Below are 27695 nucleotides of genomic sequence, written 5' to 3'. Positions count from 1 at the left end.
GACCTCTCAGTTAGATTGGCTGCAATAACTTGGAAAGGCAATTTAGGGAATGCAATTGATCATGTTTGGTGGAAAATACCTGTAAGTTTAGTGACCTACCACTGTGACCAGTTCTATTTCTTTGCAGTCTTTTTTCTGCACTTGGGACTAGTCTTGTTATAGGAGATGACTAATTGAATTTGATGTTGACACTGCATATAGACTGACTCTTTTAAGAATATTAACATACAAAAATTATTGTTACTTCTCATCTGAGCATTTCATTCCCTCAAAACTACTGAACTATTGGCTGGGCCAGGCACAGTGGCTCACGCCTGTACTTAGAATACTGGGAGGCCAAGGTGGGAGGATTGCTTGAGCTCAGGAGTTCAAGACAAGCCTGGGCAACATAGTGAGACCTCGTCTCTACTAAAAGTAAAAAAAACTAGCTGGGCACGCTGGCACGTGCCTATAGTCCCAGCTACTTGGGAGGCTTAGTTGGAAGGATCGCTTGAGCACAGGAGGTGTGAAGGCTGCAGTGAGCTGTGATGGCAGCATTGCAGTCCATCCTGGGCAACAGAGCAAGACCATGTATTAAAAAACAAACAAACTGTTGGCCAGGCGCAGTGGCTCACATTTGTAATCCCAGCACTTTGGGAGGATCACTTGTGTTCTGGAGTTTGAGACCAGCCTGGGTAACACGGCAAGATGCTGCCTCTACCAAAACAAAAAAACAAACCCAAAACTATTGAAATGTTAATGATTACACATAAAACAGATTATTAAGCCGTAATTTTTTCTTAAAGCAGAACACACTTTTAAGAAATAATAGTTTATCAGTTAGAACAGAGAACAGTAATGCCACACTTCTCAGTGTTACTGAAACTGTTTCCATCCAGGGGCTTTCAAGGTCTTGCTTTCTTTGTTTTCTTTTTTGTCTACAGGCACAGCCAAAGTCATCCTCCATTTTGCATTGTAATAAAAGGCCAATGGCCTGGTGCAGTGGCTCAAACTTATAATCCTAGCACTTGAGGTCCGCTAAGGCAGGAGGATTGCTTGAACCTAGGAGTTTGAGATCATCCTGGGCAATATTATAGTGAGACCCTGTCTCTAAAAAAACTAAAAATAAATTTAAAATATATTAATGAAATTAAAGGCCTGTCTGTTGCTCTTAATTCTTTTAAGAATAGGAGAGCTGTGTAACATATCTTGATTATGATCTGTTTCTCACTTTACATTCCCCAAATTTAAATATTTTTGCTCTAATTCTGAATCAATGTAAAAGCTTTCAACTTTCTCAGGGAAATCTGTGTGATGTATAACTGATTATATATACAATTAGTATCTAGTGTTAACGTTCATTAATAGTTTCCCTGTGGCATCAAAGTGGCCATTGCTTTCTCACTTAAATTTTTTCTTAGTTTTTCAATTCTATTTCTTGCAGTAAGTTTATCCATGAAGCTCATTAGCCCAATTTTACATTTGATTTAGGTGATCTTAAGTCTGTGTTATTTGAAATCCAGGATGTGGTAACTAATAAATGACACAAATGACTGCATATTGTTGAAGTATTTTGTAAACATATGTGCTTACCATTGTTGCCTCTGGCTTTTTAGTTATTTGGACTTTTCTCTTTAGTATTACCGTCTTCATCACAATTGCATTTTGTATACTCATGAGACATTTGGTTGTGCTCGTTCCAGCATTTGTCACAGAAATGTTGTCTCCCTCCTCTTCAAAAACAAAAACCAAAACCCCAAATGGTATCAGTACTATTATAGTCTTTGTTTTGCTTCTTTAGGTAGAAGATGACAGATTATTGAGGTTGTCCCAAAAGAAGTTCTGTGCTGGTGGGTCATATGTTGGTAAGTAAATGGCTGTAAGTGGGATATGATTGATGAATTTGGATATTAACTAATACCAGTAGTATTCCAACTAATAGGAAATTTTTCTTTTTTTTTTTTGAGGAGTCTCACTCTGTCGCCCAGGCTGGAGTGCCATAGCGTGATCTCGGCTCACTGCAACCTCCACCTCCTGGGTTCAAGCAATTCTCCTGCCTCAGCCTCCCAAGTAGCTGGGATTAACAGGAACATGCCACCATGCTCGGCTAATTTTTTGTATCTTTAGTAGAGACAGGGTTTCACCATGTTGGCCAGACTGGTCTTGAACTCCTGACCTCGAGATCCGCCCGCCTCAGCCTTCCAAAGTGTTGGTATTACAGGTGTGAGTCACTGTGCCCAGCCATAGAATTACTCTTTTAATGAATATATCTAACAAAGCTGGGCACAGTGGTTCACGCCTGTAGTCCCAGTACATTGGGAGGCCAAGGTGGTCAGATTGCTTGAGCCCAGGGGTTCGAGACCTGCCTGGGCAACATGGCAAAACCTCATCTCAAAAAAATAAATAAATAAAATTAGCTTGGCATGGTGGCATGCATCTGCAGTCCCTGCTACTTGGGAGCCTGAGTTGGAGAATTGCTTGAGCCCATGAGATCGAGGCTGCAGTGAGCCGTGATCGTGCCATTGCATTCTAGCCTGGGTGACACGGTGAGACCCTGTCTGGGGGGAGAAAAAATATCTAACAAATCAGATGACAGTTTTATTATCCAAATAAATCTGTATGTGTCACAGTTGCCGTTTTCTGCCTCTTACCTATAATCTACATTGTAGTACTGACAGGTTTTTCTAATACTCTGTGACCAGTAGAGGCAACATTAAAACTTGCAGTATCCCAATATCGGAGAAACTTTACTTTGTGGTTTAACCTGATAGCATAAAGCTATGTAATTTATTAAAGTAGCTCCATTTCCATGAATGTACTGGGCAAGGACTCTTTTTGTTTGGCATCTTAATGCCAAGTCTGTTTTGCTGTCTGATATGTAAGACAGTGTTTCTGCCTTACAAAAGCTTTGGCTTGTAGATATGACTCCTCTGTGACGGAACATAACAGCTTCCAGGTTGTATCCTGTCTGTCACAACAATAAAAACTAACCCTTCGATATTTCAGCAGTGTGTATACCTGTTAAGGACTGCACCTTAGAATTTGTTTTTAAATGATATATGACGGCTGGGCGCAGTTGAAGGGGTGGGTTGCCCCTCCACACCTGTGGGTGTTTCTCGTAAGGTGGAACGAGAGACTTAAGAAAGAAAAAGACACAGAGACAAAGTATAGAGAAAGAAATGAGGGGACCCGGGGAACCAGCGTTCAGCATATGGAGGATCCCACCAGCCTCTGAGTTCCCTTAGTATTTATTGATCATTCGTGGGTGTTTCTCGAAGAGGGGGATGTGTCAGGGTCACAAGACAATTGTGGGGAGAGGGTCAGCAGACAAACACGTGAACAAAGGTCTTTGCATCATAGACAATGTAAAGGATTAAGTGCTGTGCTTTTAGATATGCATACACATAAACATCTCAATGCTTTACAAAGCAGTATTGCTGCCCGCATGTCCCACCTCCAGCCCTAAGGCGGTTTTTCCCTATCTCAGTAGATGGAGCATACAATTGGGTTTTATACCGAGACATTCCATTGCCCAGGGACGGGCAGGAGACAGATGCCTTCCTCTTGTCTCAACTGCAAGAGGCATGCCTTCCTCTTATACTAATCCTCCTCAGCACAGACCCTTTACGGGTGTCGGGCTGGGGGATGGTCAGGTCTTTCCCTTCCCACGAGGCCATATTTCAGACTATCACATGGGGAGAAACCTTGGACAATACCTGGCTTTCCTAGGCAGAGGTCCCTGCGGCCTTCCGCAGTTTTTGTGTCCCTGGGTACTTGAGATTAGGGAGTGGTGATGACTCTTAAGGAGCGTGCTGCCTTCAAGCATCTGTTTAACAAAGCACATCTTGCACCACCCTTAATCCATTTAACTCTGAGTTGACACAGCACATGTTTCAGAGAGCACGGGGTTGGGGGTAAGGTTATAGATTAACAGAATCTCAAGGCAGAAGAATTTTTCTTAGTACAGAACAAAATGGAGTCTCCTATGTCTACTTCTTTCTACACAGACACAGTAACAATCTGATCTCTCTTGCTTTTCCCCACACGCAGTGGCTTATACCTGTAATCCCAGCACTTTGGGAGGCTGAGGCGGGTAGATCCCTTGAGGCCAGGAGTTTGAGACCAGCCTGGCCAATATGGCAAAACCCCATCTCTACTAATAAAGTACAAAAAAAAAATCGTATATTTTTGGGCATGGTGGCACACACCTGTAGTCCCAGCTACTCAGGAAGCTGAGGCACAAGAACCTCTTGAACCCGGGAGGTGGAGGTTGCAGTGAGCTGAGATCACGCCACCGCACTCCAGCCTGGGCGACAGAGCAAAACTCTGTCTCCAAAAAAATATATATATATACATATATAAAAAATATAAATATACATATATATATATTTTTACTTTAACAGTAAAATTGCTGTCTTTGCTCTCTAGGGGGAAAATGATAATTAAATTTAAGTCATTGCATTTGTGATTCTACAAGTGAGTTAACTGTTTTCTTTTTTTAGACAACATGTTGTGATTTTGTTAGTAAATGATTCCTTCCTTTGCACTGATACTATTCAGGTTGTCTGGAAGAGTTCATGTACCACTAAGAATGAACTATTGACTTAACAGTTTGGCTTAGGCTCCTGGTTAGAACACCACCACTCCTCTCTCCACCTTACCTTCTGTTTGTCCCAGTGCAAAATTTGTTTGTTCTTCTCTTGCTTAGGTGAAGATTGTCCCCAGTGGATGGTCCCTATCACAATCTCTACTAGTGAAGACCCCAACCAGGCCAAACTAAAAATTCTAATGGACAAGCCAGAGATGAATGTGGTTTTGAAAAATGTCAAACCAGACCAATGGGTGAAGGTGAGTTCAGAATCTTACGTAAACAGATTTCTCTCACTTATACATTTTATGGCCGGTTTTAAATTCTGCTTCAGTTTAGTAGTTTCAAAGAAAAAAAAAAACAAACCTAAACTTTTCTTTGTGAAATTTAGGACGAATTTTCATATAGTATTGTCCAGACATTTGTCGTTATGTTAGGGAAGGTAGTGGTAGAGAAGCAGATCCAAAGGCATAGGACTAAGGAGGAGGAGAAGAAAAAAAAAGTAGACTGAGTGTAAGCGTATATGAACCAAAATATGTGTAGTCTCACACCTTCAAACTCCCCTGTCATTGTAATGAAAGGTTAACTTCAATGATGTGTTGTCACCGTATGTGTACTACTGTAATCTAATGAGAGCAGACATATATAATAATCGGTTTGTGTCACTGAAATGTAAAATTCCTTAGTTGGTATTTCAAAACCATTTCACAAAAATACCAATAGGTAAGGATTATTTTTCATTATTCTGTACTCTGTACCTTTCATAATGAAAGTATTTACTACAGACTCTTAATTGTATGTTCCTAATAGGAATTATACATTGTATCAGACATTTGTGCTTTTTTTTTTAAAAAAAAAGCCCGCCGAACGCCGTGGTAGCACTTTGGGAGGCCGAGGCAGGCAGATCACTTTGGGAGGCCGAGGCAGGCAGATCACAAGGTCAGGAGTTCAAGAACAGCCTGACCAACATGGTGAAACCCTGTCTCTACTAAAGATACGAAAAAAAAATTAGCTACTTGTGATGGTATGCACCTGTAATCCCAGCTACTCAGGAGGCTGAGGCAGGAGAATCGCTTGAACCCAGGAGGCGGAGGTTGCAGTGAGCTGAGATCGTGCCATTGCACTCCAGCCTGGGTGACAGGGTGAGACTCCATCTCAAAAAAAAAAAAAGCCATTTTTCTGTTTATCAACTTTTTTTTTTTTTTTGAGTTGGTCTCACTATGTTGCTTAGGCTGGATTCAAACTCCTAGGCTCATGTGATCCTCCCACCTCAGGCTCCGGAGTAGCTAGGATTATAGTCATGAGCCACCATGCCTGGCATTGTTTTACTTTTTTAAATATATATTTAAAATATACTCACTGGAATATTATCATTTGAAATTATAATCTGGAAGATTATGTTGTAGCAATATGAAAAATTTCTTACAAATGAGAAAAAAGTTATGTACACTACAATTTTGATTAGATTAAATAAAGGGAATCAATAAAGTGATAGTTGCGTTAAAATTGTAGGGGTGGTTTTAAAAATATTTACATATAAATAGTAAAATATTTGTATCTTACTGTTTTACCATTTAACTATTTTGAATATAAATGTTCTCAAAACTATTTTTTGGCTATTGGTAAATAGCCTATAGAGAATAATGCAGTTGCCAGGTGCAGTGGCTCATGCCTGTAATCCCAGGGAGGCTGAGGCGTGGTGGACCACCTGAGGTCAGGAGTTCGAGACCAGCCTGGCCAACATGGTGAAACCCTGTCTCTCCTAAAAATTACAAAATTAGCTGGGTGTGGTGGCGGGTGCCTGTAATCCCAGCTGCTTGGGAGGGTGAGGCACGAGAATCACTTGAACCTGAGAGGTGAAAGTTGCAGTGAGCTGAGATCATGCCACTCCCCTCCAGCCTGGGTGACAGAGCAAGACTCCATCTCAAAAAGAAAAAAAAGAATAATGCAGTCAGTAATTACCTCACGCCAAAAATCTTATGAAATTGCCTTTTAGGTCCATGTACTTCTTTAAAATTGGGATCTGAAAATTGTTATTCCGTTCAGTCTCTGTGCTTATAAGATCAATGTTTGTAAAGGCCTAAGCTTTCTTAGAGATTCCACTGTCCAGGTGTTTTCATATATATTAAGTATTTTCTGTAAACCTAAAATTGAGGTTAGAAATAGAAACCCACATTATTTTGTCCCTTCCATGTTCTTTCTACTGTCCCCACTTTGGCCCTCACAATTTCAAGTTTCCCTTTTCTTTTGTCTGTGCATTCATTCTGTCTTGATGTGTTGTCTTGTTTTAATCCATTAGTTGGCATATATGGTCTTAATTGTTTTTCATCCAGATATATCTAAAACCAGAACTCCTTTTAAACATACAAAAGGTTGATTTAAAAAATTAATGGAGCTGTTTAATAGTACTTACTGGATATCTTTGCAGTTAAACTTAGGAACAGTTGGGTTTTATCGGACCCAGTACAGCTCTGCCATGCTGGAAAGTTTATTACCAGGCATTCGTGACCTTTCTCTGCCCCCTGTGGATCGACTTGGATTACAGAATGACCTCTTCTCCTTGGTGAGCATCTGTGACTTAAGTAATATGATGGATTTTGCTGATTAAAAGATTTTGTTTTTCCTGGAGTGTCTGAAACATAATTAGAAGAATATGGGTCTTCATGATGGTTAAAAACACCTTTGGGACTAGAGCAAATGACTATTTTTAATATGACAAGATTGAGGCTATATAATTTAAATCCCATTTCACTACTCCTAAGCCAGCCTTCTGAAACTCTTAATTAAACTATCCTTTGTAAGGCAAAAAATTCCTTTCTTTTCAGTAGAAATAAATATAAGCCTTGAAGAAATGACCCTACTGATAGGTTTTTAAAATAATTAAGTCAGAGTGATTTTATGTTTTTCTAAATAGTGGTTGTACTTTGCTGGGAAAGCCAGAATTTTTAAACATTGTGTTCTTATTTCAAATTATATCCCATTAGCTTTAGAATTATATTTATATTTGGCTTTCTTCCAGAAAGGATTTAAAGCAGCAATTAGTATTATTTTCTTTATGACTTCAGCATAGGTTAGGTAATTTCCAGATGTCTTTATGATAAAATTGTCATATTCCTCCTAGTATTCCTTTAAATTGGACTGGAAATTTTCCCTCCCCTCTGCAGTCATTGGTTTTGGATTCTGCCTTTGTATAAACACAGATTAGCATTGATGCACAAAACCTCACATCTGCTGATCTAATTGCTGAGAGAGACCTGTCCCAGGAGAGTGAGCTGTTTGTGCAGTTGGCTGCTGTAACAGAAGTTCTTTTTCCTAACTCTGTTAGTTCTGAAAGGACCTTGAATTTGTAGTGCCTTCTAGTTTATGTTCTTTTAGAAATGAGTAAAGGAGAGGCTTAAGTTGACACAGTTTGCAGGTCCGGCTTTGAAAGAATGTTTGTCAAAAACCAAAGCTCAAACTATTTTTGCAGTTTTTCTGAAAGTATGAAAAATTTCAAAACAGTAACAAAGCCACGTCCCCAGAAACTGAGTAGAAATAGAAGTTAACTGGTTTGTTGTTGTTCTCAAATTGTTGGGACTCTTAGTGTAATTTTTAAAAGTAGTTCTTCTATAAATAGCAAATGATTCATTCTAATTTTTCTGTAAAAAGAAAAAGAAAAAAATAACAAAGGATTAAAAAAGGAATGTTGTCTGAATAGGATTTTTATGCTAACAGTGTTCTGAGCTTATACAGTCCCATTTCCTTAAACCAAAGAAATTGCTAGCAGTAGATAATGCCAAAAATGCATGCTTATGTTTTTTGGTTTTGTTTGAAGACTAGGTTAATTTATGTTTTTTCCTATCCCAGGCTCGAGCTGGAATCATTAGCACTGTAGAGGTTCTAAAAGTCATGGAGGCTTTTGTGAATGAGCCCAATTATACTGTATGGAGCGACCTGAGCTGTAACCTGGGGATTCTCTCAACTCTCTTGTCCCACACAGACTTCTATGAGGAAATCCAGGAGTTTGTGAAAGATGTCTTTTCACCTATAGGGGAGAGACTGGGCTGGGACCCCAAACCTGGAGAAGGTAATGGATATACTAAATGGAGAAAGAATTAGGCAGAAGTTGGTACTTTTTTATGTGGTTAACAATATAATTAATATCATCTTTGTATCTACTGGATGTTACTATATATTCAGCAAGCCAGAAATTAAGACCTGAGTCTTTTAAGTCTGCTGGTGAAGTTACATGGGTCAACAACATAGAAACAGTAGTGGTTATGTGTGTTCGATGCTAAATATAATTTGTGCACATGGTGGAAATAAAAGTCTTTTGCAGAATTCCAAAGGCCTATTTTTAGTCAAGAAAAGCTAAAGGGAATTTTAGGTTGTTTTGTTTTATTTATTTATTTATTTATTTTATTTTTTTGAGATGGAGTTTCATTCTTGTTGCCTAGGCTGGAGTGCAATGGCGCGATCTCGGCTCACTGCAACCTCCGCTTCCCGGGTTCAAGTGATTCTCCTGCCTTAGCCTCCCGAGTAGCTGGGATTACAGGCATGTGCCACCATGCCCGGTTACTTTTATATTTATAATAGAGATGGGGTTTCACCATGTTGGTCAGGCTGGTCTCGAACCCCTGACCTCAGGTGATCCGCCTGCCTCGGCCTCCCAAGTTTTATTTATTATTACCATAAATACCAGGCACCTTTATGTATAACTTGTAAAGGTGCTGAGAGACACAGGGGTCAGCTTTTTTAATTAAGGAAATTATTTGCTTTCTACATGTGTTCTCTGCTCTGATTATTTCTATAAGCATATATTTACTCTTTTTGCTCCCATTTAAATATTGTGGATGATTATTTAAAGGTTTTACATATCATTATTTTTTATCATCTGCTAATAACTAAAGGTGGTGTTTCCTCCTGACCAGTCTTGACCCAGAAGTCTTTTGTAATAAAAATAGTAGCAATACCTAGAGCCCTATGTCTTGTCTTCTTTTTTTTTGAGATGGAGTTTCACTCTTGTCACCCAGGCTGGAACGCAGTGGCGCCATCTCGGTTCACTGCAACCTCTGCCTCCCGGGTTCAAGCGATTCTCCTGCCTCAGCCTCCCGAGTAGCATACCACCACGTCTGGCTAATTTTTGTATTTTTAGTAGAGACAAGGTTTCGCCATGTTGGCCAGGCTGGTCTTGAACTCTGGGCCTCAAGTGATCTGCCCGTCTCGGCCACCCAAAGTGCTGTATTACAGGCATGAGGCACTACAGCTGGTCCCAGCTTCTATGTCTTTTCTTCATTGATTCAACAAATATTTATGTAGCTAGTAAATGCCATATACTATTCTAAGAGCTGGTGAAACAGCAGCAACCCAAATATTGCCTTATATGGCTTACATTCTAATGGGAGACATAGCAAATAATTAAATGTATAATGGTCTAGGTGGCAGGAAGTATCATTAAGAAAAATAAAGTTGCCAGGGGTGGTGGCTCACGCCTGTAATCCCACCACTTTGGGAGGCTGAGGCGGGTGGATCACAAGGTCAAGAGTTCAAGACCAGCCTGGCCAAGATGGTGAAACCCCGTCTCTACTAAAAATACAAAAATTAGCCAGGTGTGGTGGCGGGTGCCTCTCATCTTAGCTACTCGGGAGGCTGAGGCAGAGAATTGCTTGAACCCAGGAGGCAGAGGTTGCAGTGAGCTGAGATCAGGCCACTGCACTCCAGCCTGGGTGACAGGGCGAGACTCTGTCTCAAAAAAAAAGAAAAAGAAAGTCGTCAGATAATAAGGAGTGCTGGGCCACTATTTTATAGAGAGTGTTTGGGGAAACTGTCTCTAATAAGGTGATATTGAGCATAAACTGAGACATGGAGAGAGTTATGAGGCTACCTAGAAGAAAAGTGGTTGAGACAGAGGAAACAGCAAGTACAAAAGACCTGAGATGGGAACATGCTTAGGGTATTCGAGGAATAACAAGAAAGCTGCTGAGTTCAGGACAAGAATGAGTGGGAGAGGGCAATGGGAGACCTTTCTGATCCTGTAGAACCTGTTTGCTACAGTGAGAAGTTTTTTGACTTTCCCATTTAGTGATATGACATGCTAATTAGAGAGTTTTGGGCAGGGGAACTTGATTTGATTTACTCGGCTTTCTGAAGAACAGACTAAGAGAAGACGAGAGGAGGCAGGGAGACCATTCAGAAGGCTATTTTAGCAATCCAGTTGAGATGCTGGTTGCAACTAGAACTTACAGGTGGTAAAGTCTGTGTATATTTTGAAGGTGCAACTGAAACTATTTGGTGAAGGATGGACTGTGTGGTGGAAAGAAAGAGAAGTGTCATCAAATTTTGGCCTGCAGAACTGGAAGAATGAAGTTGCCATGTACAGGGATAGGGAAGACTGCTGTAGAAACATTTTTTTCTTTTAAAGATACAGAGTCTCACTCTGTTGCCGAGGCTGGAGTGCAGTGATGCAGTCATAGCTCACTGCAGCCTCGAATTCCTGGATTCAAGCTATCCTCCCACGTCAGCCTCCTGAGTATTTGGGACTACAGGCATGCACCATACCCAGCTATGTTTTGTGTGTGTGTGTGTTTTTTTTTTTTTTTTTTTTTTGGGAAAAGACGAGATTTCACTGTGTTGCCTAGGCTGGTCTTGAACTCCTGGACTCCAGAAATTCTCCCTCAGCATCCCAAAGTGCTGGGATTGCAGCCATGAGCCACTGTGCCTGGCATAGAAGCATATTTGGGTGTAAAAGGGAATCAGGCCAGGCGTGGTAGCTCACACCTGTAATCCCAGCACTTTGGGAGGCTGAAGGGGGTGGAACATCTGAGGTCAGGAGTTTTGAGACAAGCCTGGCCAACATGGTGAAACCCCATCTCTACTAAAAATACAAAATTAGCTGGGCGTGGTGGCACATGCCTGTAGTCCCAGCTATTCAGGAGGCTGAAGCAGGAAACTCACTTGAACTGGGAGGCAGAGGTTGCAGTGAGCCGAGATTGCACCATTGCGCTCCAGCCTGGGCAACAGAGCGAGACTCTGTCTCAAAAAAAAAAAAAAAAAAAAGTGAGGGGGTGGGAATCATGTCACGCATGTGGCTCACACCTGTAATCCAGCTACTCAGGAGGCTGAGACAGGAGAGTTGGTTGAGTCCTGGAGTTCAAGCCCAGCATGGGCAACATAGTGAGACCTCATGTCTTTAAAAAACAAAACAAAACTGGATGAGATCAACCAGTGACTGAGTGTAAGTGGAAGAAAGTGGTCTGAGTTCAGGATTTAGAGATTGTGTGGAAGAGGAAGAAACAGCAAAAGAGATGGACTGGCCAGTGAGGTAGAAGGAGAGCCAGGAGAGAGGGGGGGTATCCAGAATTTAAACAAACAGTAGATGAAAAGAAACAGTAGATGAAGGCAGAGGGAATGTGATCAGCTGTGTCAGATGCTACTACACTAAGTCAAACAGAATGATGAAGGCTAATTCAATATTACATTTAACAAGTTTTGTGGAGTAGTGGGGAACAATAATGAATTCTCCACTTTTGGAGCAGGTTCTTTAGAATAGGAGGAGAGGAAATGGAGACAACACACTTAGACAACTTTTTAAAGGAGTTTTGCTGAGAAGATCAGAGAAAAGGGGTAGATGAGAGAGACGTGGGGTAAAGGAAGGAATTTTTTAAGTTGGGAGATTTTATATTACATTTTCTGCAACTATTTGAACATATGCAGTAGTAATATGCTCAGGAGGCTGAGACAGGAGAAAATTCATGTTTTGTGAGAGAGAGGGCTTATTGCTATAGTGACAGCTGAATAATCAAGAGGAGTTGAGGTCCAGTGCAGAAGTTAAGGAGTTGGTTTTAGATAGGAGCACAGATGAATAGTGACAGGATAGGAGTACATGGACACAGATGCAGGTAAATTAATGGATGTTGCACTTTTCTTTCATGATGATAACGTGACACTTTTTGACTTCAAAACTATCTTTACAATATAGGGAGAATGCCTTCAATTTCCTAGCTATACAGATGGGAGAATGAAACACGGCAAAATAATAAAATGTTACCTTGCATCACACAGCGTGTTAGTACCAGAGCCAGAATTATAAATTACTTCTTTTAAGAATCATCACAACAATGTGTAGTTATCTATTGATCTCTGATGGTTTTCTTAAAATTATTTTTGGTTAAATTATGATTTAAATGTAGCAAAATGAATAATCTAAATGTTACAGTTCCATGACTTTCGGCAAACACATACCACATTTCCATCACCCAGAAGGCTGCTTGGGCTCCTTCCTAATTGATCCCTGCTACTTGAGCCTCCCGTGCCTACCCCACACAGGCACATGCCATTCTGATTTCTTTCACCTAGATTAATATTTATCTCTTCTATTTTATATACATAGAATCATACAATGTGTGTTCTGTTCTTATACCTGGCCTCTGTCACTCAGCATAATGTTTCTGAGATAATCCGGGTTGGGTTGTTCATTGCTTTTTATTGCTGAGTAGTATTTCATCATATGAATATACTACATTTTATTTGTCCATTGTACTGCTGCAATTCATCAGATTTGTGTGCCATTAACTGTTTTTTTAATCAATCATTTATTTCCTGGATGTTAACTTTTTTTGAGATATAATTCACATACCATAAAATTCACCCTTTTAAAGTATACAATTCAGTATTTGTTAGTATGTTCACAAGATTGTGCAACTATCACCTCTATATTTCCAGAAGAATTTCTTCACCCTCCCCACTCTCAGCCCCACCCCCCGCAAAAAAAAAAAGCCTTGTGTCCACTGGCAGTCACTCTCCATTTCCTGGCAACCACAAATTTACTTTCTATTTCATGGATTTACCTATTCTGAACATTTCATGTACATAGAATCACAAAATACTTGGCCTTTTATATCTGCTTCTTTCAGTTAGCATAGTATTTTCAAAGTTCATCTATGTTGTAGCATGTATCAGTCTTTCATTCCTTTTTTTTGTTTTTTTTTTGGTAACGGAGTCTCGCACTGTTGCCAGGTTGGAGTGCAGTGGTGCGATCTCGGCTCACTGCAACCTCCGCCTCCTGGGTTCAAGCAATTCTCCTGCCTCAGCCTCCCCAGTAGCTGGGGCTACAGGTGCGCGCCACCATGCCCAGCTAATTTTTGTATTATTAGTAGACATGGGGTTTCACCATGTTGGCCAGGATGGTCTCGAGCTCTTGACCTTGTGATCCGCCTGCCTCAGCCTCCCAAAGTGCTGGGATTACAGGCATGAACCACCACACCTAGACCCCCGGCTCTCTTTTATAAGGGCACTATTCCCATTCATGAGGGCTCCAGTTTTCAGCTATTATGAATTCTGTTATGCACATTTGTATACAAGTTTTTGTAGACATGCTTTCATTTACTTTCGAGATACCTAAGAGTGAAATTGCTGAGTCATATGATGACTCTTTTTATTTATTTATTTATTTTGAGATGGAGTCTCACTCTGTCTCCAGGCTGGAGTGCAGTGGGCATGATCTCAGCTCACTGCAACCTCCGCCTCCTGGGTTCAAGTGATTCCCCTGCCTCAGCCTTCTGAGTAGCTGGGATTACAGGTCTGTGCCACTACACCTGGCTAATTTTTTGTATTTTAGTAGAGACAGGGTTTCACCATGTTGGCCAGGATGGTCTTGATCTCCTGACCTCATGATCCGCCTGCCTCAGCCTCCTAAAGTGCTGAGATTACAGGTGTGAGCCACCGCGCCCGTCCTTTTGTTTTTTTAAGAGACAGGGTCGGCTGGGTGGCAGTGGCTCACGCTTGTAATCCCAACACTGTGGCAGGCCGAGGCAGGTGGATCACCTGAGGTCAGGAGTTCGAGACCAGCCTGGCCAACATGGCAAAACCCTGTCTCTACTAAAAATGCAAAAATTAGCCGGGCGTGGTGGCGCAACCATGTATTCCCAGCTACTCAGAAGACTGAGGTAGAGAATTGCTTGAACCTGGGAGGCGGAGGCTGCAGTGAGCTGAGATCATGCCACTGTACTCCAGCTTGGGCAACAGAGCGAGACCACATCTCAAAAAAAAAAAAAAAAAAAAAAAGACAAGGTCTTGCTCTGTGCCCAGGCTGGAGTACAGTAGTGTGATCATAGCTCACTACAGCTTCAACCTCCTTGCAGCCTCAAGCTCCTGGGCTCAAGCGATCCTCCCTCCCCAGCCTCCTGTGTAACTGGGCCTACAGACATATGCTACCATGCTTGGTTAATTATTAAGTTTTTTGTAGAAACAGGGTCTTGCTGTGTTGCTCAGGTTGGTCTTGAACTCCTGGGCTCAAGCAATCCTCTTGCCTTGGCATCCCAAAGTGCTGGGATTATAGGCATGAGCTACTGTGCCTGGCCATAACTGTATGTTTAACCTTTTGAGGGACTGCCAGACTGATTTTCTAAGTGGCTTCACCATATTGTGTTCCCACCAGCAGTGTTTGAGGGTTCCAATTTCTCCACATCCTTGCTAACACTTGCTATTATCTTTTTTATTATAGCCATCATAGTGGGTATGAATTGGTATCTCATTGTGGTTTTGATTTGCATTTTCCTAATGACTAATGTGTTAAACATCTTTTTATGTGCTCATTGGCTATTTGTGTGTCTTGGAGGAATGGACCCATCAGATTTTGATTTTTAAAATCTAAGATTTCAATTTATTATACAAAGAGCATACTAGTTCCATATGTGATCTTTCTTTGAACCTTGGGTCAAAACTGCATGATGTAAGCCTGTCCTTTTCACACATAATCCTTAGCAGAGTAGTTAACTAGACTGAGTAAACATTTAGTAAATTCAGATAGTTTGCATTCGTGACTGTAGATAAAGTCAGCAACTTTATTTGCTTGTCTAGTCTGTTTAGCATATCACTCTTATGATTTGATAAACGTAAAACGAGTATTCTCTCAGGTATTAAGTTAATTGAGTGTGTTTGTTCAAGACCATAGAATTGGTATAGCACAATTATAAGATATCCAGATGGCAAACTTATAAAAATAGGCTTTTTAAGTAGTCTTATGTCTCTTTTACTTCTCAAATCAGGTCATCTCGATGCACTCCTGAGGGGCTTGGTTCTGGGAAAACTAGGAAAAGCAGGACATAAGGCAACGTTAGAAGAAGCCCGTCGTCGGTTTAAGGACCACGTGGAAGGAAAACAGATTCTCTCCGCTGATCTGAGGAGTCCTGTAGGTTTTCATGATAAATTCCCTTGACTTATAGGTAACATCATTTTGTGAAGCATGGAACTTTTTTTTTTTTTTGAGACAGAGTCTTGCTCTGTCGCCCAGGCTGGAGTGCAGTGGCATGATCTCGGCTCACTGTAGCCTCTGTCCCCCGAGTTCCAGTGATTCTCCTGCCTCAGCCTCCTGGCTAGCTGATATTACAGGCGCCGCCACCATGCCCAGCTAATTTTTGTATTTTCAGTAGAGACGAGATTTCGCCATGTTGGCCAGGCTGGTCTCGAACTCCTGACCTCAGGTAATCCACCTGCCTTGGCCTCCCAAAGCGCTGGGATTACAGTTGTGAGCTACCATGCCTGTAACTTTTTTGAAAAAGCCTGGAACTTTTTTTAATAGCCAAAACTGACCTAAGAACTGACCCACAAACCACGTCTAACTCTATTTTAATATATACTATTTAAGTGGTTTATAGTCCTCCTCTTATTTGTTTAAAGTTTCTCAGTCAGTGTTGCAGTGCTGAAAGGTGATGAGCTGTGCACATTCCCCTGAAAGCTGCTGTGCTCTGCTGGTACAACATGCCATTTACCTTTGTGGTTGCTCACAGGCACTGCTAGCTCCTTAACTACAGTTTGTAATATCCACATTTATAATATTTACTTTTTTTTTTTTTTTTTTTTCTTTTCTGAGACGGAGTCTCACTCTGTTACCTAGGCTGGAGTGCAGTGGTGTGATCTCGGCTCACTGTAGCCTTCACCTCCTGGGTTCAAGCAGTTCTCCATGCCTCAGCCTCCTGAGTAGCTGGGATTACAGGCACCTGCTACCACGCCCAGCTAATTTTTGTATTTTTAGTAGAGACAGGGTTTCACCATGTTGACCAGGCTGGCCTGGAACTGCTGACCTCAGGTGATCCGCCTGCCTCGGCCTCCCAAAGTGCAGGGATTACAGGCGTGAGTCACCGCAGCCGGCCAACATTTACAATATTGTTTACTTGCTTTCTGTCTTTTCTTAGTATTAGAATACTTGAAACAAGGTACATTTAATCAAATGACTTATTTTTTGTCCCTTGTAGGTCTATCTGACTGTTTTGAAGCATGGTGATGGCACTACTTTAGATATTATGTTAAAAGTAAGTATATTTGAGAAGGCTCCCATTTCCTGCTTTTGAACTTGGATAGACACACAGTAAACCTCTAAATGGTTAAAAAAAAAGACAGTCCTAGAAAAGAAAGATGCATATTGTAGACATGCAAGTATTTTAAAACTGTGAGAGAATTATATGTCTATCCATATATGTTTTATCAGTATGATGCCAAAGACATCTTTTCCCCGCCTTTTTTACTCACTTTATGCATCTGAAATATTATTATTATTATTATTATTATTTTTTGAGACAAGGTCTCACTCTGTCACCCAGGCTAAAGTGACATAATCATGGATCACTGCAGCATCAACCTCCCAGGCTCAAGTGATCCTCCTGCGTCAGCCTTCCAAGTAGCTGGAATTATAGGAGTGTGATAACCGCATCCAGCTAATTTTTGTGTTTTTTGTAGAGAGAAGGTTTCACCATGCCCAGGCTGGTCTCAAACTCCTGGGGTCAAGTGATACACCCACCTCAGCCTCCCAAAGTGCTGGGATTACAGGCATGAGCTACTGTGCCCAGCTGAAATTTTAACACTGAAATAAATGTTCGTTTTGATTAACAAGTCACTTTCTTTAAATTTTATCTTCAGTGTAAACTTACTTGGGGTTCTGCCCATTTTAAGCAAAACGTTTGTTTCTGTGCTTAGGTTCTGTGCTTAGGTTTGTTTTTGTGCTTAGAAAAGGGATAGACAGATGATGATCAAGTGTCTCAAGCATTTGAGCTATGGCAGGGTCCTTTATTAATAGACAGGAAATTAATTCACCTGCCTTCATACCCTCTCTAGTTTTCCCAGGGTAATTGGCATATAATTAAGCTCTGACTTAGGCAAAATATAGATAAAACTTTCCATGTCCTCATAATGGCAGCAGTGTTTGAAACTTTGAATCAATAGTAGTACTGTGAAGCAAATGCTATCTCCAGTCCCTATTCATACAGTTCCGGTCTATAAAGAAATGGCTTGAGTGCACTGGCTACATTAGAGGTGGAGGTAGCTGAATCTACTTTTTAATCATTAAATAAAATGTGCAAAATCTGCCTAAAAACCCATTTGTTAAAAGATCCACGCTTAGGACAGGAGTGGAATGTGCTTTACTGTCTCTACCTTTCATGGATTAACAACACTCTTCTGACTTTAAGGGAGTTCATGATAATCAGCTTCACTGTAGAAATAGCTCTAATGATCATAATTGCAGATCTAAATTCTGATATTTTGGTTTTAAACAAATCCTCTGAAAAATGATTAGGATGTCTGAAAATAAAAACTTTAAGAAACTGTACCTCAAAATGTACTGCTTTACCCATGTTGTAATAGGTTTACTTTCTTTTTTTTTTTTTTTTGAGACGGAGTCTCACTCTGTCACCAGGCTGGAGTGTAGTGGCACGATCTTGGCTCACTGCAACCTCTGCCTCCCGGGTTCACGTGATTCTCCTGCCTCAGCCTCCCAAGTAGCTGGGACTACAGGCACCCGCCACCACACCCAGCTAATTTTTGTATTTTTAGTAGAGACGGGGTTTTACCATATTGGCCAGGCAGGCCTCGAACTCCTGACCTTGTGATCCGCCCGACTCGGCCTCCCAAAGTGCTGGGATTATAGGCATGAGCCACCATGTCTGGCCTGCTTTCTAAGAATATAAAAGTTATATTTGGGAGAGCTGGGCATGGTGGCATGCACCTATATTTCCAGCTTCTCAGGAGGCTGAGGCAGGAGGAGCGCTTGAGCCCAGGAGTTCAAGGCTGCAGGGAGCTATGATTGTGCCACTGCACTCCAGCCTGGGTGACAGAGCAAGACCCTATCTTAAAAAAGACCCTAAAAAAAGTTAAATTTGGGTTTACCTTCCACCTGAACATTAAGGTCCCTTCTCAGTCTTAATATTCTGTGAACCTGTATACTATAAATGATATGTATGAAATGGGATATTTGATTTTTTTCCATCTATTCCATGATGATATGGAAAAAAATAGGGGTTCTGAAAATTTCATGGCAGATACATTGATATTTTCATGTCATGGCACTTTTAAGCTTTTCCACAAGTATGTGTATTTATTCAGAGTTTGCATTTATTTAACACAAGAGAGTTCATGATAATCAGCTTCACTATGGAAATAGCTCCAATGAAGGCCGAATCATGGTTCTTCAAGAAGCCACTCGGTAAGAGATGAGGAGGGTTGTCTTATGATGGTAATTTAGGAATAATGTGGCAGAGTTAAAAAAACATTAATTCATAGTATATTTGAAATGTGGTGTTAGAGTGCCATCTAGTGGACTAGAATAACAGTTCTCTATGGAGGAAAACGCTTCCTGAAAGCCAGAGGTTCAGACCTTGAATATTGGAGCTGAAAAGGGCCTTAGAAATTATCTGTCCACCCATCTCATTTTACACATGGGGAAACTGAGACCCAGAGGGATGAAGGACTTAGTCAAGATCACACAGCTAGTTAGAGGCAAAACTGGGACTAGAACCCAGATCTCCCAAGGTCGTATCTATTTTACTGCACTGCTGCTTAGAGTCCAAAGGGGCCAGGCGTGGTGGTTCATGCCTGTAATCCCAGCACTTTGGATGGGAGGATCACTTGAGGCCAGGAGTTCAAGACCAGCCTGGGCAACATGGAGAAACTCCGGCTGTACTAAAAAAAGAAAAATTAGGCCAGGCGCGGTGGCTCACGCCTGCAATCCCAGCACTTTGGGAGGCCGAGGCGGGTGGATCACAAGGTCAGGAGTTCAAGACCAGCCTGGCCCAAATGGTGAAACCCTGTCTCTACTAAATATACAAAAATTAGCCGGGTGTGGTGGCGGGCACCTGTAATCCCAGCTACTCAGGAGGCTGAGGCAGGAGAATTGCTTGAACCCGGGAGGTGGAGGTTGTGGTGAGCCGATATTGTGCCATTGCACTCCAGCCTGGGTGACAGAGTAAGACTCCGTCTCAAAAAAAAAAAAAAAAGAAAGAAAGAAAAGAAAAATTAGCTAGGTGTGGTTGTAGTGAGCTGAGATAACACCATTGCACACCAGCATGGGCAACAGAGCGAGACTCCATCTCAAAAAAAAAAAAAAAAAAAAAATAAGAGACCAGCCTGGTCAACATAGCGAGACCCCATCTCTACTTCTTATAAATTAAAATTGTTTATTGAAAAAAAAAAAGTGTCGAAAGGAAGAGGAAACTGAGAGCTTTGATGAGGTCTCCAGACACTCTGGTCAGTGTTAAATCTTAAGGGGTAGAAAAGATCAAAAGAGTCTAAACTGTCTTGGAGACATAGCTCTTATACATTTATAGTTCTAATTTTTAAGAATTACAACATTTTGTTTCTATGAAAAGATTTTATATACATATATACTATGGAAGATTTAGAGACTAGAAAAGTATAAAGAGGAAAATAAAACTTACCTATAGTTTAAAAAGCAGGTAGCAAAAACAGCACGTATAACATGCTCTCTTTCCAGATTTGTTAATGTACATATAGTAGTAATTTTATTTTTTTCTTTATGCTTCTCTGTCTTTCAGATATTCTGCATTCAGTATGTGCTGCTTTTGCAGTTAAAAAGTGTGAAGATGCATAATCCCACTGATCAGAAACCATCATTAATTAATACTACCATTTTGATGTATTTCCAGGGGTTCTCCCCCACCCCCCTTTTTTGGAAACACAGTCTTGCTCTGTTGTCCAGACAGGAGTGCAGTGGTACGATATGGGTTCACTGCAACCTCCACCTCAGCCTTCCAAAGTGCTAGGATTACAGGCGTGAACCACTGTGCCCAGCCATATATATATATATATATATATATATATATATATATATATTTTTTTTTTTTTTTAAGGATCATTCTGCTTTGTCTGCTTTCTTCACTTAAATATAAGAACATGTTTATGATATATTCTTAAAATATAACTTTCAATAATGCATTTTTATAAGTAATTACAGTATTCATTTTCAGTTTTTCACTATTATAAATTAATTTGATGATCTGGTATAAGATTACTAATGATTAGTTTGTTCTTCTAACACAGAACATTAGCCAGATATCAATGATGTAAAGAATTTGGCTATGATAGATTTTACCTCTTAGATCTTGATGTTAAACTGGTCTGAACTAATGACAGGCTGTTCATCTGGTAGCATTTACATCTAGTGATTTACTTACTGTAACAGCAGATGACAAATTTAGTGCCAAAGCATCATTTTTTTTTTCTTTTTTTTTTTTTGAGACAGAGTCTCGCTCTCTTGCCCAAACTGGAGTGCAGTGGCACGATCTCAGCTCACTGCAACCTCCCAGGTTCAAGCGATTCTCCCGCCTCGGCCTCCCAAGTAGCTGGGATTACAGGTGGGCACCACCACGCCCGGCTAATTTTTTTTTTTGTATTTTTAGTAGAAACGGGGTTTCACCATGTTGGCCAGGCTGATCTCGAACTCTTGACCTCAGGTGATCCACCCGCCTCGGCCTCCCAAAGTGCTGGGATTACAGGCATGAACCACCGCACCCGGCCCAAAGCATCTTGAAAAGTATTATCTTTCTTTAATATAATGCCCTGCCATTCTTACCTAGTGAGAATATAGAACCTAAGTTTTACCTTACTGGGGAAGAAGCTCATATAATCATATGCAGAACATCCAAGGGAGAATTAACTATTCCTATCTTTATCTTTTTTCCTGTAGCTTCATAAACAAGCAGATATGCAAGAAGAGAAAAACCGAATCGAAAGAGTCCTTGGCGCTACTCTTTTGCCTGACCTGATTCAAAAAGTCCTCACGTTTGCACTTTCAGTAAGTTACAGTGAAAACTGCATTTAGAAGTGAATCGTTACCCATCTCTGACAAGTGTCTCTGATTCAGCTCTGATCCTCTTGAGCTGCCTTAACCCTAACTAAAGCTTCCATTTCCAGAGAAACTGGCTTGAGTTTTTGTTACTGACTTCTGTTTTTCTCCCACTAGTGGCGAGAATCAGAATAGTTGGGAGAGTAAACAAATTGTCTCTCCTGAATGGAAACTATGAGGACAGGGACTCTTGAAAACTGGGAAATTGGCTTATGCCTTTGCTTACTTTGTGTCTCTTCCTTTCTTAAACCTGTAGGCTCCTAAGCAAGTATCTGTTGAGCAGTCTGTCTGTCTGAACCTGTCTCAGTACCTCATTCTCATTTTGGTTGATCTTTAGGTTAAACATTATCTTCTTTGCTGAGAACTTCTGGTTCCAGTTATTCCTAAAACAAGGAATAAGTGTCTTCAGTGTGATTACTTCAGTGTCACAGTATGGTGCACTTCTGGTACCAGAATATGTTTTTGATACACTAGACTTTTAGCTCTCTTTCTTTTTTTAGGAAGAGGTACGTCCACAGGACACTGTATCGGTAATTGGTGGAGTAGCTGGAGGCAGCAAGCATGGTAGGAAAGCTGCTTGGAAATTCATAAAGGACAACTGGGAAGAACTTTATAACCGATACCAGGGAGGATTCTTAATATCCAGACTAATAAAGGTATGTGAAAAACTTTGAGTAGCTTGCTAATCATGGATATTATTTAGTGACATCCATGATTCACTACACCCATACATTGTGGTCTTTGCTCTTTAAATGTTTCCTGTGGCTAGGCGCAGTGGCTCACGCCTGTAATACCAGCACTTTGGGAGGCCGAGGTGGGCAGATCACCTGAGGTTGGGAGTTCGAGACTATCCTGGCCAACATGGTGAAATCCTGTCCCTACTAAAAATACAAAAATTAGCTGAGCGTGGTGGTGTGTGCCTGTAGTCCCAGCTACTTGGGAGGCTGAGGCAGGAGAATCGCTTGAACCCGGGAGGCAGAGGTTGTGGTGAGCCGAGATGAGGTCATTGCACTCCAGCCTGGGCAACAAGTGTGAAACTCCGTCTCAATAAAAAAAAAAGTTTCCTTAAATAGTTACTGGCTTTATTTAAGGACTTCTCCATCTCCCATCACACATCCTTTATAACAGACTGAAGTTGGCAGAGAACAGAATGATTTGTTTTTAGGGTAAATGGAAGTTTGTTCTCAGCCTCTTTTAGTTTCACTTACTGTTTAAAACCATTGTTTTGCAGCTATCAGTTGAGGGATTTGCAGTTGATAAAATGGCTGGAGAGGTTAAGGTAAGGAAAATACTGTTTACTCTTCACTTTTCAATCTAGTAAGTAAAAACAATAACCTGGTTGTAATTATAGTGTTGGGATAATGTACTGTAGCATCTCTGTGTTTTTGTTTAGAGAAAGACATCATGCAGGGCTGTATAGGCCATATTAAGAATTTCCTAAAAACGGCCAGGCATGGTAGCTCACATCTGTAATCTCAGCACTTTGGGAGGCCGAGGTGGGTGGATCACCTGAGGTCAGGACTTCAAGACCAGCCTGGGCAACATGGTGAAACCCCAAATTAGCTGGACATGGTGGTGCATGCCTCTCATCCCAGCTACTTGGGAGGCTGAGGCAGGAGAATTGCTTGAGCCCGGGAGGTGGAGGTTGCAGTGAGCTGAGATCGTGCCATTGCACTCCAGCCTGGGTGACAGAGCGAGACTCCGTCTCAAAAAAAAAAAAAAAAAAAAAAGTCCTAAAAATGGAAAGCCTTCGAATGGTTTATAAACAAGGCAGTGCCTTGATCTGATTTGTGTTATAAAAATTTCAGTCTGGCTGCAATGTGGATAATAGTTTGGAATGGGGAAGAGAAGATGTTGGGAAGCTAACTCCTAGCAAGAATGATAGAATAGCTTACAGTAGGGTAGTGGCAGTAGTGGAGGAGATGGAATAATGGAGATTCAGGGGCTTGAATTTGTTAACCATTTAGTTCAACAATATTTATTGATTGGCTTCTCTGTTGTGAGCATATCTGGGAGAGGAAGAAAAACAAGCCAGGATAATCTCCAGGTTTCTGGTGGGTAAATGTTGGTACTACTCTGAGATGGAATGGAAAAAGACTTGAGGCCCTGAGAACTGAACCATGATTAGGAGCCTTGGAACAGTAGCAATTGTCATCTGTGTAAATAAGGTTATTGATTTCTAAAAGGTCTATGTTTAATCAGATGGATTAGTCATTCTGTCTTTCACACCTGTGGTGACTAATTCAAAGGAAAAGCCCTATCATTTTGCCAGCTGGTGTTTAAGAGTTGCTTTGTTTTCTATGAAACCAGGTGTACTCCATTAGAAAAGTTTATTCAACTTTTAATCATTAAGCATTGTGATAAATTATAAACTTAGAAATTGTTTGGTTTACTGTATTAAAAATGTTGGATTCCTGTAATTCCAGCATTTTGGGAGGCTGAGGTGGGAGGATTGCTTGAGTTCAAGAGTTCAAGACCAGTCTGGGCAACATGGTAGGACCCCATCTCTACAAAAAGGAAAAAACAATTTGGCCTGGGAGGGCACGCTTGTGGTCCCAGCTACCCAGGAAGTTAAGGTGGGAGGTTTACTTGAGCCCAGAAGGTTGAGGCTGTGATGAGCCATGATCGTTTCATTGCACTCTAGCCTGGGCAACAGAGTGAGACCCTGACTCAAAAAAAAAAAAAAAAGACAAAGACCATGGGGTGTTAAATTATTAGGGCATAGCTGCAATTTAAACTTCTTTGTATTATCATCCCTTACAAATTAATCTTTATTTGAAGCAGCCAAAATGTGTTGAATCCTTAAGTACTCTGTCCTAGGTATTTTGTCAAATGTTTATATGGATTGTCTCTTTAATCTTCTGGAGTAGATATTTTCTCATAGTTGAGAAAACTGAGACTTAGAGCAGTTAATTTTCTCACAGTCACAAGCTAGTACATGACTAAGCCTGGATTCAAGTTCCAAGTCTTCATTCCAAAGACTATATTTACCACTACACAATTAGCCTAAAAGAAAGGCAGTAGGTTCTGTCTCTTTATTAACTTTTGATTAGGTTGTTAAGCATATAATATTTAAGGGGAGAATTCCTATATGCAGGTCCAAGGAGTTGCTTGTTTTCTTTTAGCCTGAGGGTGGCAGTGGTAAATTCTCATGCCTGAAGATTATGCATCCTTCATATAGACCAGTGGGTATTTTTTCATAACCTGTAATATTAACTTCTTATTGCTAGTAATGATCCTGCATTCTGGGTTGTTTTATACCAGGCTTTCTTTGAGAGTCACCCAGCTCCTTCAGCTGAGCGTACCATCCAGCAGTGTTGTGAAAATATTCTGCTGAATGCTGCCTGGCTAAAGCGAGATGCTGAGAGCATCCACCAGTACCTCCTTCAGCGGAAGGCCTCACCACCCACAGTGTGAATCCTGAGGTGCCGCCATTGGCGGTTCTGCTGCTTCGCTGCAGGGATAAGGTGGAGCTACCGAACAGCTGATTCGTATGCCAAGAATTTGGAGTCTTCTTTCAAACCAGTGGGGGTTGGACAATGAATGTAGTTAACTGGTTCCTGCTCACACTCCAGAATTAAATTCTATTGAAAAAGGAAAATCAGCAATTCAGCAAAAAATAAATAAAAAATAAAAATGTAAATACGATAGTAATAAAATAGAGCATAACGAAACTGTGAAACTTTCTGAAGCCTTGTCAGTGGTTAAAAGTATTTAACACTCTACTGTTAATGACAGATGTTCTGTTTTTATAACCTACCAAAAGGAAACTAGAGGCTTCTTGGTGAAGAGCATTTTTGTGAAGTGGGTTCTGCAAGGAGCCTATAAAGCCAAGGGTGGTATCCATTTCTGGGAATGGTTAAACACAAAAGGCTGATAGCTGGTATCACATAGTTGGAGTCAGTGCATAATTCCAAGTGGCTTTTTTTTTTGGCACGGGGACTGATCAGGAAGATATATTCCTGCATAACTCAATCTGAACCAAGGATTGTAGTTTAGTTTTCCTCCTTGCCTTCCCTTCTGTGTGACCAACCCCTTGGCCAAAAAAAAAAAAAAAAACAAAAACCTACCCTGTTCTGGTTTTTTTCCTCCCTTTAGTTCCACCCCCAACCCCCATTCCCTGGTGTCCTTCTTAGAGATGAAGAAATAATAAGGAAACATCTTTCATAGCCACATTAAATAAGAGAAACTGATATACATTATTTTTTTTCTTTTTAAAGATGACTTATAAGAACCCTGAAATTTATATAGGTGAGACAATAGAAATAAAAAGATCTTCAGCCAGGCCTTTCTGAAGGAGTTATTCTGCTAAAAATGGTCTTAGTTGTCTGACAAGCCAGCTCTTGAACCTCTTCACAACAGTATCAACACTGGCTTCTCCTGGTTCATTTTATGCATGCGAGAAGTCAGTGGTAACTGCTGCAGGGCTTAATACATTAGTGGTAACTGGTTTAAAAAACAAAGACTGTAAGCCTGTGTGTGCCACTGTTTGCTTCAACAGTATATCCTACTAACAAGCCTCACCTACTTAATCCAATGAGTTTTAAATCTAAATCTCATTCCCTTCTTCTTTCCCTACCTTTTTTTTCTTTTTTTCTTAAAAAAATATTTTGTGTTATTAACAGAAATTCATATTTGGTGTGGCTTAACGGTATTTCAGAAGGTCATCAGATTGTGAGACTGCTTCCTTGAAACATTTTTGTGCTATTGTTTTAAAAAAATAACAATTAAAAAACAGTTGGCGTTAATAAAAATGTCAATGTGAAACTGATGTCCTGATTCACTTTATTCTCTTTGATAAGAAACTAAAAACTTTCCTATCATTCAGTAGGCTTATGCAAAGTTATACTATCATAGGATTTTTCAAATTCAAAAAAAATCCAGTTCCTTAATTCCCAATTTATAGATCTTAACAGAAAAATCCTGAGATTCATTCTAAATCAGTTCTACATTCTCAAAACTCTCTCAGAGACTCTTATAGTCAGCATTCAGGAATGAACTTGAGACTTCCTCAGTCCCTAGTTTTGAGGCACCCTAGTTCAGGCACCATGCTCAGGGCTGCCCTTAGGCTCTCAAATGTTCTTAAGGCACCAGTGAAGCAGGGGCACCAAAAAGACTGAGAAAAATGCAGGTTTAATTGAAGAACTCAGAATTTTGCAATCAGAAATTCTGGAAACAGGTTATTTTACTTTCAGCATATATGTGATTTTCGTCTGTAATAGTTAAGTAGTTTGAATTACGTTCAGGGAGAGGTTATACTAGATGTCTTCCATTTGCCTTTCAGAACCCCTCTTCATCCCACTCTGGACCCCAGCGGGTGCTGACCCACATGGACTGCAGCATGAATGGCTCCCTTGCCCTCTGACTTCAGCTTCTGTTTATCCAATTATTAATATCCAAAGAAGATGAGAAGATTTAAGGAAAAGATGGTCAGAGTACTCTGGCTTTCTCATTGCCAGGTCACATGGGTTGTCTGTGTCCCTTTAGCAAAGACCACAGCTCTTACCAAGCAGCCCCCTCTAGCTTCTGGCTCCTTCTCTTTGCTCCTTCACATCTAGGAATAGAAAGGAGAACTCGAGAGCTGGGTGCGGTGGCTCACGCTTGTAATCCCAGCACTTTGGGAGGCCGAGACTGGTAGATCACCTGAGGTCAAGAATTCAGGACCAGCCTGGCCAACATGGTGAAACCCCGTCTCTACTAAAAATACAAAAATTAGCTGGGCATGGTGGCGCATGCCTGTAATTCCAGCTACTCGGGAGGCTGAGGCAGGAGAATCGCCTGAACCCAGGAGGCAGAGGTTGCAGTGAGCCAAGACCGTGCCACTGCACTCCAGCCTGGCAAGAGCGAAACTCCGTCTCCAAAAAAAAAGAAGACTCAAGCTGGGTGCGGTCACTCACACCTGTAATCCCAGCACTTTGGGAGGCTGAGGTAGACAGATCACCTGAGGTCAGGAGTTTCAGACCAGCCTGGTCAACATGATGAAACCCCTGTTTCTACTAAAAATACAAAAATTGGCCA

General features: G+C 40.9%; 2 protein-coding genes across 9 annotated transcripts in view; one reads left to right on the top strand and one right to left on the bottom strand.

Moving 5' to 3' along the window:
* NPEPPS (aminopeptidase puromycin sensitive) overlaps positions 1-25742 on the top strand; it is a 109931-nt gene extending 84189 nt beyond the window's left edge. For 3 of the 4 annotated variants that reach the window (XM_063798336.1, XM_063798335.1, XM_024350273.2), the window contains 10 exons: positions 1781-1844; positions 4688-4827; positions 6996-7130; positions 8414-8633; positions 15592-15734; positions 16798-16854; positions 21519-21626; positions 22178-22333; positions 22909-22956; positions 24942-25742. In XM_063798336.1, the coding sequence (XP_063654406.1) occupies positions 1781-1844; positions 4688-4827; positions 6996-7130; positions 8414-8633; positions 15592-15734; positions 16798-16854; positions 21519-21626; positions 22178-22333; positions 22909-22956; positions 24942-25094 (1224 nt within the window). In that variant the 3' untranslated portion in view covers positions 25095-25742. Of the gene's footprint in view, positions 1-1780; positions 1845-4687; positions 4828-6995; positions 7131-8413; positions 8634-15591; positions 15735-16797; positions 16855-21518; positions 21627-22177; positions 22334-22446; positions 22542-22908; positions 22957-24941 lie in introns of all 4 variants that reach the window. The other variant, XM_054671273.1, reaches the window with a different exon arrangement.
* LOC104002794 (uncharacterized) overlaps positions 6941-27695 on the bottom strand; it is a 45975-nt gene continuing 25220 nt past the window's right edge. For 2 of the 5 annotated variants that reach the window (XR_010152803.1, XM_009431849.5), the window contains one exon: positions 24691-25261. Coding sequence is in view for 3 of the 5 variants with exons in the window: in XM_009431849.5 (XP_009430124.4) it covers positions 25255-25261 (7 nt within the window). In the remaining 2 variants the exon portion in view is untranslated. Of the gene's footprint in view, positions 7200-24690; positions 25262-27695 lie in introns of those variants that run through there. The other 3 variants (XM_063798337.1, XM_063798340.1, XM_063798338.1) reach the window with 3 other exon arrangements.

This window comes from Pan troglodytes, chromosome 19 (assembly GCF_028858775.2).
Source record: "Pan troglodytes isolate AG18354 chromosome 19, NHGRI_mPanTro3-v2.0_pri, whole genome shotgun sequence".
NCBI classification, from domain to species: Eukaryota; Metazoa; Chordata; class Mammalia; order Primates; family Hominidae; genus Pan; species Pan troglodytes.
This window is presented reverse-complemented; position numbering and strand designations above follow the sequence as displayed.